The 13,316-nt window shown below is 40.6% G+C and overlaps 2 protein-coding genes across 2 annotated transcripts in view; one reads left to right on the top strand and one right to left on the bottom strand.

The window, feature by feature from the left end:
• Nucleotides 1-1,855: 1,855 nt before the first annotated feature.
• Nucleotides 1,856-6,804, bottom strand: dclre1b (DNA cross-link repair 1B). The gene is made up of 4 exons (XM_044212306.1): nt 6,109-6,804; nt 5,294-5,459; nt 4,879-5,061; nt 1,856-4,466 (listed from the first exon to the last, which is right to left on the bottom strand). The coding sequence occupies exons 1-4, from the start codon at nt 6,304-6,306 to the stop codon at nt 3,139-3,141; spliced, it is 1,875 nt and encodes a 624-aa protein (XP_044068241.1). The 5' UTR covers nt 6,307-6,804; the 3' UTR covers nt 1,856-3,138.
• An 86-nt stretch (nt 6,805-6,890) lies between these two features.
• Nucleotides 6,891-13,316, top strand: part of adora1b (adenosine A1 receptor b) — a 41,240-nt gene continuing 34,814 nt past the window's right edge. Inside the window, exon 1 of the mRNA XM_044212308.1 lies at nt 6,891-6,907. The gene's annotated coding sequence lies outside the window, so the exon portion shown is untranslated. The remainder of the gene's footprint in view (nt 6,908-13,316) is intronic.

Here is a 13,316-nt window from a genome sequence, read left to right as displayed (position 1 = left end):
ATCTTAATGCAAATTCGATCTTGGGCGTTGCCTTGCCTCGTCCTGATTACAATTCAACCAATCTCAGGAGTACAAGAGTCCGTCCCCCTCTGCTGTCAAGAAAGATTTCAACTGACTATCATCTAAACCACAATGTCAGCACACTAAAACAATTCATTCTTGTGCTCCTTTAGCCTTGGAATCTGATATCCTCGAGTCTCTATAGAGCAAGTTACGACCTGGTCATGTGTAGGAAGGTGGGGCATCTCACATTTGCCCCATGTGAGAACCGTTGGGGGGTGCAGTCATCATCAGTGGTGAAAATGTAACTACTGTAAGTACATTTACTCAAGTACTGTACTCAAATGTTGAGGTATTTGTACTTTACTTATTGTATTTTCATGCCACTTTATACTTATACTCCATTACATTTCAGAGAGAAATATTGTACTTTTTAACTCTACTACATTTATTTGACAGCTTTAGTTACTTTACAAATTAAGATGTTTGCATACAAAACATGCAAAGAGCTTATAAAATAGGATGCTTTGTTATAGATTAAACTACCCAACAGCATTTACAAGTAGAGCTGAAACGACTAGTCGATTAATTGACGAGTGACCGAAAATTAATTGCCAACTATTTTCATAATTAATGATTTTTCATGCAAAAATGCATGTCATGATTGCAGCTTCTCAATTTTTCTGATTATACTTACTTATACTTTTACTTATGTAATGTTTTCAATGCATGGCTTACTTGTAATGGAGTATTTTTACAGTGTCGTATTAATACTTTAACTTAAGTAAAGGATCTGAATACTTCCTCCACCACTGGTCATCATCAGTATTCGTCGCCCCTGAGCCCGTGGCTGATTGTTAATCTCAGATCTCCCTCCTCCCACATGCAGGGAAACCCCACGCAGGAGCCGGTCATTCATCCTTTATGAGCACAAGAGAAGACTCCTGTTGGCAGCTCATGTCAATCTGACAACCCACTGATGGTGACTTTATAATGTCTCAGCATAACACCTCTGAGGTTTCTGATCTTCACACAGAGACAACTTTTTATACGGCACTTTTTCAAAGTGCAGCAGAGTGGGACGTGTTAGGATCAGGGCCAACTGGATCGATTGTGCTGTTTGTTTAGAGCTATTACACTGTTCACGGTGAATGCTGTTCTGGGGACGTGATGAGGAAAAGAAGTATTACACATTAGATAGTGGATGAGGTTCTCTTCTGTTGTTATTCAGGGCACCACGCAGACCTCTAAACTACTTTTCTATGGTGGCTCTATGACAACTGGTCCTGCTGTGTAGTCTGGTACTGCAGCATGCATGCTTCAACATTGTACTCATAAACACTCACACACATTAAGAGCATTGCAGGCTTTTTGTCATTTCCAGACTGAAACAGCCTGGTTCTGTATTTCTGTCATATAACATTTTTATCTTAATTTGCAATGTAATGTTAATATAAAAACCATGGAGGGACGATGGGTTTGTTGAGTGCAGAGTCATTACTGCTCAGCATGCTGTTACCTACCAAATATACATGATATCTTAGTATGTATATATATATATATATATATATATATATATATATATATATATATATATATATATATATATATATATATTTTTTTTTACAGGAATCATACGTGCTGCAGAAACCTAACACCCTAATTATATGGGAAGCAAGAGAAAGTAAAAGCATCTGCTGAAATGTAACAAACTACTGCCATCTTAGGGGAGAATAACAGCATTGCAACAGCAACCAGCTGTGAATCCTTAGCTTACATGCTGTCTGTGCTACAGTGTGTCAGGCTTAAAAAGTGAATTAAAAAAAATAAAAATAAAAATAGGGACATGACAGCATTCATTTGCAAATAAAAGGGCAATTTACTGAGGAAAGAATTCACACTTAATGAGCCTGTATTCAACATAAATATTAGTTACACATATTAAAGTTTGGATTTCCTTTTCCAATACTTCACAAGAAATTAATCTTTCTGAAGAGGAACATTTTCCTTTTTCAAACAAACAGTGCTGCTTTTCTTTTAGTTACTTGAATAAAATATAGCCAAATGCATTATTTTCTCCAAAACAAAAAGTATTTACAGCTCCATCAGATTTATAGAGTATTGTAGTCCAACAAGTAAGATTTGGGATTAACACTGGCAGAGTGAGCTGTTAAAGCTCTTGGAGGGCAGCCGAGCTGCACACCGCTGGTTTATGTCACCTCTAATCAAAGCATGTAAAATAGCAGCTACTTTTTGGAGTTGGCAATGGTGGTCATGGGGAACAAAAGCAACTATGAAACACACATTAAGCTGTGCTATACAATACACATGCATGTAATTTAAGATAAGTAGCCCCCGCCCCACTATTATTATAACCAGTTAGTAAAAAAAAAAAAAAAAAAGTCGTAATGAAAGTATTTTGGATGTTGTTGAGCAGTGTTTCACACTAATTTATCTGCAGTAGTGGACTAACAAAGAAAAGACCACTACCACAGCTGCTAAAGAACATATAGGAAAACTACTTTATTTTAAACAATATCTTCTCAAAGCTCAGATAGGCAATCACAGGAAGTTTGAGCTTGTGAAAAAGGCGGATCTGGTGTATGGCAAAAACATGACTGCTTTTAAGCTTTTTCTCACTTCATTTTAGCTTATAGGCAAAAACTGAATTTAGATTTTGGCTTATGACTGACTTTCCAGCAAAATTTTCTCTCCATCTATCGATATTTCAAAGCACTCCAAAATCCCCTGACTCTCATTTTCAACTGCTCAAGGATTAAGAATGAAAAAGCGACCAATGTTTCAAGACAGTGATAAAGGTCACTGATTAATTTTTCCTATTACATGAGAAATGACATTTTTTTAAATGAAAAATTTTAATTTTTTTAGCCACAGAAAGCTGCCCTGGCATACACATCCAGGAGGCCAAGGCTACCGTGATGAAAGGTGAGGGCAAAGGTTACTCAGTGACCTTTTGATCACAAAAGCCTGTTTTTCAAACTCCAGGCCACCCACACAAAATGGAGGCACCACAAGGAAAATTATATAAATAAGGAAGGTACCAATGACAAATAGCAAGTTTGTAAGGTGCTTATCTTAACACAAACATACAAAAAGGCCTCTAAAGCAAGGCAAAAACTAACTGTCGTAATCTGAGACGTCATCCTCCTTTGCATCATATACAGGACAGAGGGGATAGCGTTGCACAAAGCTCTGCGGCAGGAGGCCCCATGGCTTAAAGTCCTCCTCTGTGAAGGGGAGATCCTTTAAAATACTATTTTCAAGCTCCTCTATATACTCCTGCCTCAGCTCAGTCGTGGAGCTGGATGAAGAGCAGGAATCGTTATCGAGGCTCCTTTGTAATAATGTCACACTGTCGTTCAGATCAGTTCCACTTCCATTGTGCTGACTCGTGTCATTGTCATTTGCCATCATGTCGTTGTCCTGATCAATTCCAAGTCCACTGTGCTGACTCATGCTATCACTGTCTGACAATGTGTGGTTGTTCTGAACATTTTCATGTCTGCTATGCTGAAAAATGTAATTTTTATTGGATACTGTCTCGTTGATTGCTTTGGCATTCGTTTCAAAAGGCCTTTTTGTGGTCCTGGCAGGATTCAAGCAGGCCTTGGTGTTTGTCAGGATCTCCACTGGAGCAAAGTTGCTCTGGGTGAATTGACTGAGTGGCACAGACTCTGCCATCGCCATATCTTCAGACACTGTCTTGACGATGTTGCAGCTCCACATGTCTCCAGCCCCTCTTCTGTTTTTGTTAGGGGCGAGGTCCTCGCTCAGGTCAATAAGGATACAGTCAGAGTCCTTTTCACTGCTTTCTGTGTCCATCTCTTCCTCAGAAGCATCCTGCTCCAGGCACTCTGCCCCCCAGGCTTCTTTGCATGGCTTCCTGGATCCCGTTACAGGAGACTCAAATACCACCCCTTTGGGAGCAAGGGGTCGGAAATGTCTGCGGCGAAGGCTGGTGTATGCTGATGCACTGAGTTGGCTCTCAGGCTGTCTCAACATGTAGTGTCGGACTGACTCAGGCACGAGGATTTCATGGCGCTTTTTGCTGGGCAGTAAAGCAGAGATGCTTCCAGGTATACAGTTACCTACAATGGGTACAAGGGAAGTAGGTTTAAGCGCAGACACAAAATCCTCTAGCTCTTGGTAAGAGGAGTGGTCGGAGTAGGGCACCACATGGACGTTGGGGTGAAAGGAGACCAGGGGCCTGCTGGTGGGCAAGATGGCCAAAGTGGGTTGTTCTTTGTTCCACTGGTGTAAAGCGGCAGAGCAGATCTCCGACTGCTCCACGGCTCGGATTCGACCGGCTCCTGGGTCAGTGGTGAAGACATCAGGCAGCTCCAGGGCTTTGAGGGTCTCCATCCTCTCAAAGCTCACCTCGATCCAGGTTTTAAACTCCATCGCCAGCTCCAACAGCAGGGACTCTTTACCCAGTGAATACAGGCCTGCAAGGCAGCGCAAGAGAGCATGAGGGTCTGTGTCTCGGCTGTCTCTGCTGAGTGCAGGGAGCAACAGCAAGGTCACAGAGGTTAAGTGAAGAGAGTACAGTTTTATCTAGGGCATGTACTGCAAGTATTAGTTGGGTGTTTTGTACTTTCCAAACACCTGATGACTTTAACCCACCCTGACCCCGAGGGTGGAAATAATGACTGAAGAGGGAAATTTAAAAAAACAAAAAACAGGACTAGATTGTGTAACTATTGCTTGTTTCTTAATTTCTGGGCTGTTAGCTTATAGTGACCCTCAATCACAATGTCGTTTATCATTTCTGACAATGGTGAGAACCTAAATTTACATGCTGCTGAGATGAGGAGAAAGTACTTAAGGCATGTTTAGAGAATATTTATATAAAATTACCTATGACAACATTGTGGTTGGGGTGGCTGCGGATGATCTCTTTGATTTGTTGAGTGGCTCGCTGTCTGGAGGGGAGGGTGCGGTTGGGGTCACAGTTGGTGTTGTCCAGGTACAGGACATCTATAGTGGTGTTGGTCCTCAAGCACGGCTCACGCAACATGGAGGGAGTATATCTGAAGTCCCCTGAAATTAAGAATGTGTCACTGCTGATTGTTACTTCCCATGATTCCATAACCAATATAAGGTATAATATAGTACCTGCACATATTTTTACATCATGATACCAACTATGATGTTGGAAAGCAAAAGGAAAAGAAGAAGAAAAGGAGAAAAACACAAGCCATAGCTTGACAAATATTTCCCACATCCTAGAAGCAACAGATAAGGTCTTTTGTCCGTGCATTCAGACACTGACCAGTGTACAGTATAGAGCCAAAGTAGCCTTCGAAGAGAAACATGACAGCCCCTGGACAGTGGTTGGCATCTATTAGTGTGACTGTCAGCCTCTCCTTGCCGATATCATCCAGTGGCAGCAGGTATGGCTCACCCAGCTCTAATGGATGGATCCACTGTTCTTTCACCTGAGCAGAAACAGAAATCATTTTCAGAAGATAACTTACTGTATGTACAAAAAACGGTTAATGCAGCAATATGTCTACTGTTGTTCTTAACTACTTCAACCCTAATGATCCCAATTTTTCTCTTAAATACATTCATAGTCTATATCTGCGTATTCTAATTCCCCAGTGAGCTCCAGTTAAGTGACAAATTAAAGAGAAAAAACTAAATAAGTGGAGCAATGAATGCAGATACTTCCTCATAAGCATGACGGGTCACTGAATGGTTTTATGAATGTTAAAAGGATGTTGATCGTATGCTATGGCCCTCACAGTCACTAGATCTCAACTCAACCTATGGGAGATTTTCAGAATATCTTTTGTAAAAATGCACTGAACCTGTTCTGGTAGCTCTAGGTAAACGCCACACATTAACACTGTAAACAGATATAAACTCAATTTTAAACCAAATCTGGTCCGAAATCATTGTGTTTAACAAGGTCAGCGCCCCATTGTCTACAAAGCAAAGCACTTGTGCCCAATTGCTCCAATGAACTCCCATTCATATACAACTCTGAGTGCACTGTCCAAAAGAAGAAAAAAATAACGTGGGTGTCCCAGAGCATATGTTACACTCAATACAGTAATGCATGTTTCATGTGACTCCCCTCACCTGCAGTTTGTGTCTGAGCAGGGTGGCAGTGGTTGGTGAACAGTAGATGGGCCGGTCGCTCCAGGTGGAGGTCAAACCCACAGTGTGGTCGCTGTGCATGTGGGACAGGAAGAACAGGCGTGCGCCGCGACACTTCCGCACATGCCAGAAATCTACGGCCAGCGGGGTGTGCGGGATGACTGTCCCGTTGACGGACATAGTCTATGGTTTCACCCGATATCATACACCAGCGGAGTAGTAGGTGGGCTGATAACTGTCACAAGTATCGACTGTCGCCAGACTGACGATAACCGTTGTCTATTGACCTGCTAATTAGTAATAGCTGCGGAAAATAGCTTAAAAGTTATGGTTGTTTCATGTAAAAAATACTGCCTTAATCCCGGTGATTTAACTAATGCAGCGTTGGCATAAAAAGGAGAAGACACGCCAGTGGTGGCTAACGTTAACGTTAGAAGAAACTCGTGACGTTGGTAAACAACACAGTGTGGCTAGCTGTAGATAGCATTATCCGGCTAAATACTTGCTGCTTGGTGCTTCGCGACGCCATTATTTAGCGTTTTGAAAATTTACTCTCCAACCGTCGATATCACAAGCACATGGCCGTGGTTACATTTCCAAAGTTACGGTGCTAACAGCAGTTTATGGACCCCGCCACTTCTGTTTTCAATTTAACACTCAACGCCTCCTCTTCTTCTTCTTTAGGGTTGTCCTGGAGCTGGCATCCTGGTTGTTGTATTATGCTGCCATCTGGAGGTCGGACCATGGTGGATCCCGTGGGTGGTTCGCTGCTGACGGACAGGTAACTGCTCTGCTGGCCGCGATGAAAGTATCAAGAAATAACAGCTTGATTACCGATAAAGATATCAACATGAGAGCACATTTCCGCCAGGGGGAAAAAAAAGGTAAGATTAAAAAAGACACAAAAACCCCCCACAAAAAATACTAATTGAGGTACTAAGTCAAAACTATGAAATAAGTAAATAGAGATGTTAACTTATTTAATCATTCTTGACATAAAAAAACAGAAACAGATTACTGAACTGAGGTACAACTTGGAGTTGAATGTTTCCAAAACAAAAGTAGTTGTGGACTTCCGTCTTCTGCGTTCTGATCTGAAAAGTATCAGAACTAGGACAACTAGGTTCTGCAACAGCACCTACCCAGAGGCCTTTCATGCCCTTAACTCTTAAATCACTAATGTGCTCTTATTATTCCTGTCTAAGACATACAAGGGTATGTATACATCAGTGGTTCTGATAACATCCCCATGAGAAAGCTTGTTTTCATTATTTATTCTTATTACTGATTTACCCTTATGTCCTATATGGTGGTACTGTATGTGACGTGGGGTTCTTGTTGTATTGTTTTGTGTGAACTCGCCATACCAAATTCCTGTCGACTATGTTGAAATGGCAATAGAGTCTTGAAGCTTGATAAGTATTTTTGTTTTATTCCTAACTTCCCAACATCCTCCTTTTTCCTCGCAGAAATGGGTGGAAAACCTTGCTTCGCTTTAGTTTAGTTTTTGAATGCCTAAAGGTTTTAAAGACTGCAGACCCACCAATATCTTAGCAAGGAATGAGAAATATACAAAAGGCTGTTTGACTGGAAACAAAATAAAACACGAACAAATAAACAGCAGGCACAAAATAGCACCAATCATCTTAGACCCCTGAGGTGGGGAACTTCAAGTAAACTATACTAGAAAAAAAGGAACAGGAGCTACAGTATTACTTACAGTAGTCTAATCAGGTTAAACATTCACAGATTACGACTTAATTTCTCTGGTTCCTTTTAGATTCCATTGTCTTCAAATCAACTTAATTATAGAATTTAGAAAGAGTTTTAGTTTTGTAGCTGTCTTAGAGTAAAATAGTCATTTTCTTAAATTAGTAAAAGCCATTTGTCAGAACCAAGATAACAATGCCACTCACACACTCTTTTGAGGCACTTATTAAGATTGACTTTATGGACCCAGAAAAAAGGTTGTTCAATAAAAAATGTACAGTAGCCTATACAGCATCTCCCTGAAATGTACTGAATTATGTTCTGCTCTACAGAAGATGGCGCCAAGAGATAGGAAACAGTTGTGACGATTAGATTTGTTTGTGAACTTGAAAACAGAGTCGATGGGACATTTATTTGTAAGCTGCTCATATAGTGATACATTCTGAAAGGATAGAGTAGATTACTTGCCCAACAAATTCAGGAAACTCTACATATTTGATGTTCATTTTAATTTATACTGTAATTAATAAAAAACAAACAAAAATACACCTTTTTTAATACATAACCTGATGATTTTCTTTTATCCACAGTATGACATAAAAACTGTCTCATGTATATGGAAGCTTATTTTTCTTCTGTTGCAGAAAATAAACAAAAAGCAGTACAATGTATAAAACAGTGTTTATCTGATTGTGATATTGGATAATTGATTTCTCTCTAAAACCATGGCTGACTCATCTGGCATGATGCTTTTCTAAACACATATTATCCTGTGTAATTGTAATTGTCCTAAACATCATCAGATCCTTCTATTTGTAATATTTGTAAATAATTTTTTCAGTATACTGGGGGGGGTTTACTGCAAAATGGGGGCATTGCTATGGTGATAGCAACCCTTTGTAACCTCCCTTCCCCCTACATTTGCACACTGCTCACTTTTCAGGATTATACCTGGGATTGCTGCACATTCCTTTCATATCACACAGCGTTCGCCCTTTCCTCGTACCCAGAAGCACATTAATCATACTCTGCTTTACAGTTAATTATCTATCTTCCGAACACATACACACACACACACACACACACACACACACGCACACACGCGCGCGTGCGCACACCCCTGTGGAAACCTTATGCTGGAGATGGAATACATTGTGCTGGTGATTAACTGAACAAGAGTGAGTCGAAGTCCGTCAGGAAAATCAGTAGAGCCCTTGTTACCATTCACTTCTAATGCTTTGTGATAAGTTACACAGCTGGGTGCCCTTTAGATTATTGGACACTGTATGGGGCAAGTCGGCATGTGCTTAATTACAATTTCGCTCATAAATGTATGATACTAAAGTTGATATTTAGAGTAATGACACATAAGCCCACAGTATTAAAAAAAAATCCCTTATTTATGCTTCATTTTTAGTTATTGGTTTGCAGACCAATCATATCAATCAGCAACACTTCAACAAATAATTGAACATCCTCACCTAAAATCTGAGCCCAAGCTCATGTTTTTACCAGTACATTATATATTCCAAACCAAGGAGCTTTATACTCCAGAATGATAGGGATATAAGCACAGTGTTAAGAATGAAAACAGCCGCACTGTTTACATGTGTCAAGCCAAAGGTTGCAGAGGTCAGGAGGATGAGTTGTCTTTTCTGTCACGTTGTTATGCAGAGAAAAACAGAAGTGCTGTCAGGCCGCAGCAGTGATGCTACAAAGGCAGATGGCTGCACAGTCTGTGATCTGCCACTGCTGTTATTAACAGCCATGCATATAATCCTCCATATACACTTTTACTGACCTCAGTATGCCAATGTGACCTTCTTTCTTCTATGATATAGACTAGAACTTGTTTAAACTAGTTATAAGCACTTTGTATATAACATTTTGTCATGTTCTCTGCTGTTGCATTGGTGACCAAATGAAATGGTGACTCCCAAATTTTCCGTCAAATCCAAAAACTGTTGGCATAACTATTAATCGATCCCACATTAATAATGAGCAATGTGAGCTATCTCCATTGCCTCCATTCATCTGAGTCAACAAATTTGTACAGTCAGAGGCAGTGACAGCTTTATTTCTTATACCCCCCGCTCCCGGGATGATGCATTGGTGCTGTACACACACTCCTTCAGAGATATTTATGGACATGTGTGAGAAGCCGAAGATGTCCCTTGGGGGCTAAGAGCAAGTTGCCGGCCAAAACGAGCTGGTGAGAACACATATTCTCATTTTGGCATGCACTCTCACTTATTCCATCTGTCTTTCTCTGTTTATATCTCTTTCCGTCACTCTCTTGTTTCCCCCCACTCTCTCTCTCTCTCTGTACGGATATGTCTTTGTTTTCTTGACAATCATCCCTTTCCACTCTGTCATCCCCAATAAGGTGTTCACGATGTGTCTTTTTGTGCTCTTGCTGTTTGTCATTTTGGCACGCCAGCACAAACACTCACACACACACACACACACTCCCAGCACAGCAGCATGATTGCTGTCTAACCCTCTTTACAGCCAGTCTTGGTGACCATTCTCTTTTCCACACTGATGCAAAACCTAGTGTCAGAGGTGGAGGAGCTGCTATTTAACAATATACTGGGGGTTATGAGAGCCAGTTGATTCCCCGACTCATCTGATGCTCAATTCATAAGACTTTAAGGAGTGGGCTGAGTGGTGTGCACGCAGTCAGCCTGCTGAAAATCCGACAAGCGAAGGGTGCAGTTTTGGGGGCTGCATTATGCATAGGAACGTCCTCATAGCTTGCTGTCACGGCAACACTGCATACTGAGAGAAAAGATGACTCTTGTCTTCGTTGAATGCTCCAAGTCTTTTTGAATTTCTCTTGGTAGGACCCAGGAGTAGTGAAAATCCTAGCCGAGGACTGAAAGCTCTCATAGATGGTGCCATCTTAATAAGTGTCATGAGAGATGAATAGGGCTGGAGACAGTCATTTATTCTCTCTATCTATGGGCGGAAGCTGAGCCCTGGTCAATTTATCAACCATATCAGTCTTTAATCAAAACAGATGTAACCTGTGTTCATGAAGGGGGAAGCAAACATTTATATTGATCATCAGCCTTTCTTGGTAAAGAATACCAATATGAACTATGTGAAAATTGCACAAGAAAATGCTGTAATACCCTTTTGCTTTACTGAAATGAAATGTTTTGTTGTGCACTGCCCCCACATGCCCTGGACTAAATACTCAAGAGTGTGAAGGTCAGGGTGTATAAAGGTGAATCAAGCAATGTTTACTACACTGACATTGCAAATATGTTTCTTGTGCTGTACTAAATTTGTGTAGTTCATTTCTCTCTGGCACAGGCATAACTAATATTCCTGACCTCTGCAATAGGTAAAAGCTTTCATGTAAAAAAACAAGATTTCTGTTTTTGCTGAAGCATACAGATTTGTTTGTTACAGAGAGCTCTTGTTGTTGTCCCTCACAGTGCTAGGCCCTGACAACAAGCTGACAACTCCTCACAAATGTACTGTCAACATCCAGCAGTGTATCGTTTCTTTTTCCACATGAGCGAGGAGGAATGTGAACATCCAGTGATTAGATTTATATGCATTTGCTGCTGTGATGACAGATTTTCAGTTGCAGATGTCAGTGCTGTTGACTCTCTTCCATTCCTCCATCTACACATGTAGGCCTAGATCTGGACAATATTTCACAGAAGTGGTTTGTCATTTAGATTTAATTGCCCCATGGATACAAAGAAGAAATAGGAATTTAGCACTAAGAGGCTTTTCAGAAACTCTTTTCTCTCTACAACAAAGAACCTATATTGTAAGTGCACTGCTGAAATGGCCCAGAGATTGGATGATGGTTGAAAAAATGAAAATGTGCAGTAAAAGCATCATTTCCTTGGAAGAGAAACGCTCCCACATTAGTCATGGAAAAAATGTGTTTTCAAGTAGTTTCAAGTCTGCTGGTTACAGGCACAAGCAAAAGTACAAAATGGGTCAACATGGTTAAAAAAAGGCTATGTTAGAGTAAAGCATGTATCCACTGTACTTGTGGCAAATGTGAGGTGGTTATGTCAAAGAAAACCAATGTCTGAGGGAAGTTCAAAGATGTAATTCCAATTTATCGAACTGTAATTTTGCTTTTACTCTTAACAGATGTCTAAAGAAGTGGTTATTCGTGCCAATGGTACCCTGTACACTAAACCGTAATAAAAGACATGATGAATAATTAATCATAAAGGCGCTAAAAAGGAACTGTACTCACAGGGCTGCAATGCTTTAGTGTATCAATGTGCATGACAAATTATGCGTTTGCTCTTGATTTAGTAAAGTGCTCCCCATGTGCATAATGCGCTTACGGAACAGGATCGCATTTACTGCAGAAGAACTGTTCAATCGTCTCCCAACGCTGTTACAGCACCGTGGGTGCTTCTCTTTTCGTTTCACACATTCCCTATAATATTGCCCGATGGGAATAGGTAGGAGAAATGTTCTGTTGTTGTTGTGGGTGACTGCAGAGGCATGGTGTGTTTTGTTTGGTTAGTTGCTGACAGCAACCTTGAAGGGGTTGGCACTGAGCAGCTGCAGAAAAATGGGGGTAACCTTGTTTAGGCCTATTACAGTCTGTCTGGTAAAGCAGACAAACGTCAGAATAACACTTTACCCTGCTGCTAATGAGGCACCACACACACACACACACACACACACACACACACACACACACACACACACACACAGTGGCCTTAAGCCCAGTCTGAGTGTATTAAGTTAATTTGAGTATTGCCTGTGAGTCTACAGTTTATTAACAGGGCAAAACAACAGGTTGAAAATCCTGGTATCAGAATGTCAATCTGTACAAGGCTGTGGGTAACAACTCCTTATTAGATGGCTCATTATAAACACTATGTGGCAATACAGCCATTCTAGCAGAAACTCCCATGTGCCTGCAACTACAGATTGATGTGCAGTAAATTAAATGATAACTGTATTCACTTGGGACTGCAAGGCAATCAATACATTGTCTCTGCAGTATTAATTTAATTGTATAAAAGTAGGTACAAGATCCATTTTTATTTCATATGTAATCTATGAAAGAACATTTTACAGCAACAATGAGCAGTGGATCTGGAGATTCACAGCCTTTTATTCCAAATATCCTGCCACTGCGATCAGCATGACCTTTTGTCTGCTTGGTTTGCAATCACTTAAAAGCAAAGTTAAGTCAGTAAATATCACGTATGAGATCAGTACCACTCAATTTGATAGCAGTTTAACTCCTATCTCCTCCGCAGGATTAGGCAGCTGAGTATATTTGTGCAGAAAGACAGAGAAAGAGAACAAGTGAGCAGGTCAGTTATGGTTTAAGTGAGACTAGGTTTCATGTACTCCATCTCAGCTGAACAATAGATTTGAAAATAGAAGTTAAATAGTGTCTTCAGTCAAAGTATGAATGTTGGCAGTTGTCACCACATGTGATAGTGCTGCAGCTCTTTTGGCTTCTTAGAGGATAG

The sequence above is a fragment of the Siniperca chuatsi genome, linkage group LG10, assembly GCF_020085105.1.
Source record: "Siniperca chuatsi isolate FFG_IHB_CAS linkage group LG10, ASM2008510v1, whole genome shotgun sequence".
Taxonomy (NCBI): Eukaryota; Metazoa; Chordata; class Actinopteri; order Centrarchiformes; family Sinipercidae; genus Siniperca; species Siniperca chuatsi.
This window is presented reverse-complemented; position numbering and strand designations above follow the sequence as displayed.

What these genes read in the sequence shown, in the direction of transcription:
- dclre1b (XM_044212306.1), bottom strand. Translation starts at nt 6,306, where the DNA reads ATGTCCGTCAACGGGACAGTCATCCCGCACACCCCGCTGGCCGTAGAT. An exon ending in TGCTCAGACACAAACTGCAG is followed by an intron (nt 5,460 to 6,108) that starts GTGAGGGGAGTC and finishes GTTTCTGCTCAG; the next exon opens with GTGAAAGAACAGTGGATCCA. An exon ending in CAACCACAATGTTGTCATAG is followed by an intron (nt 4,467 to 4,878) that starts GTAATTTTATAT and finishes GCTGCCTTGCAG; the next exon opens with GCCTGTATTCACTGGGTAAA.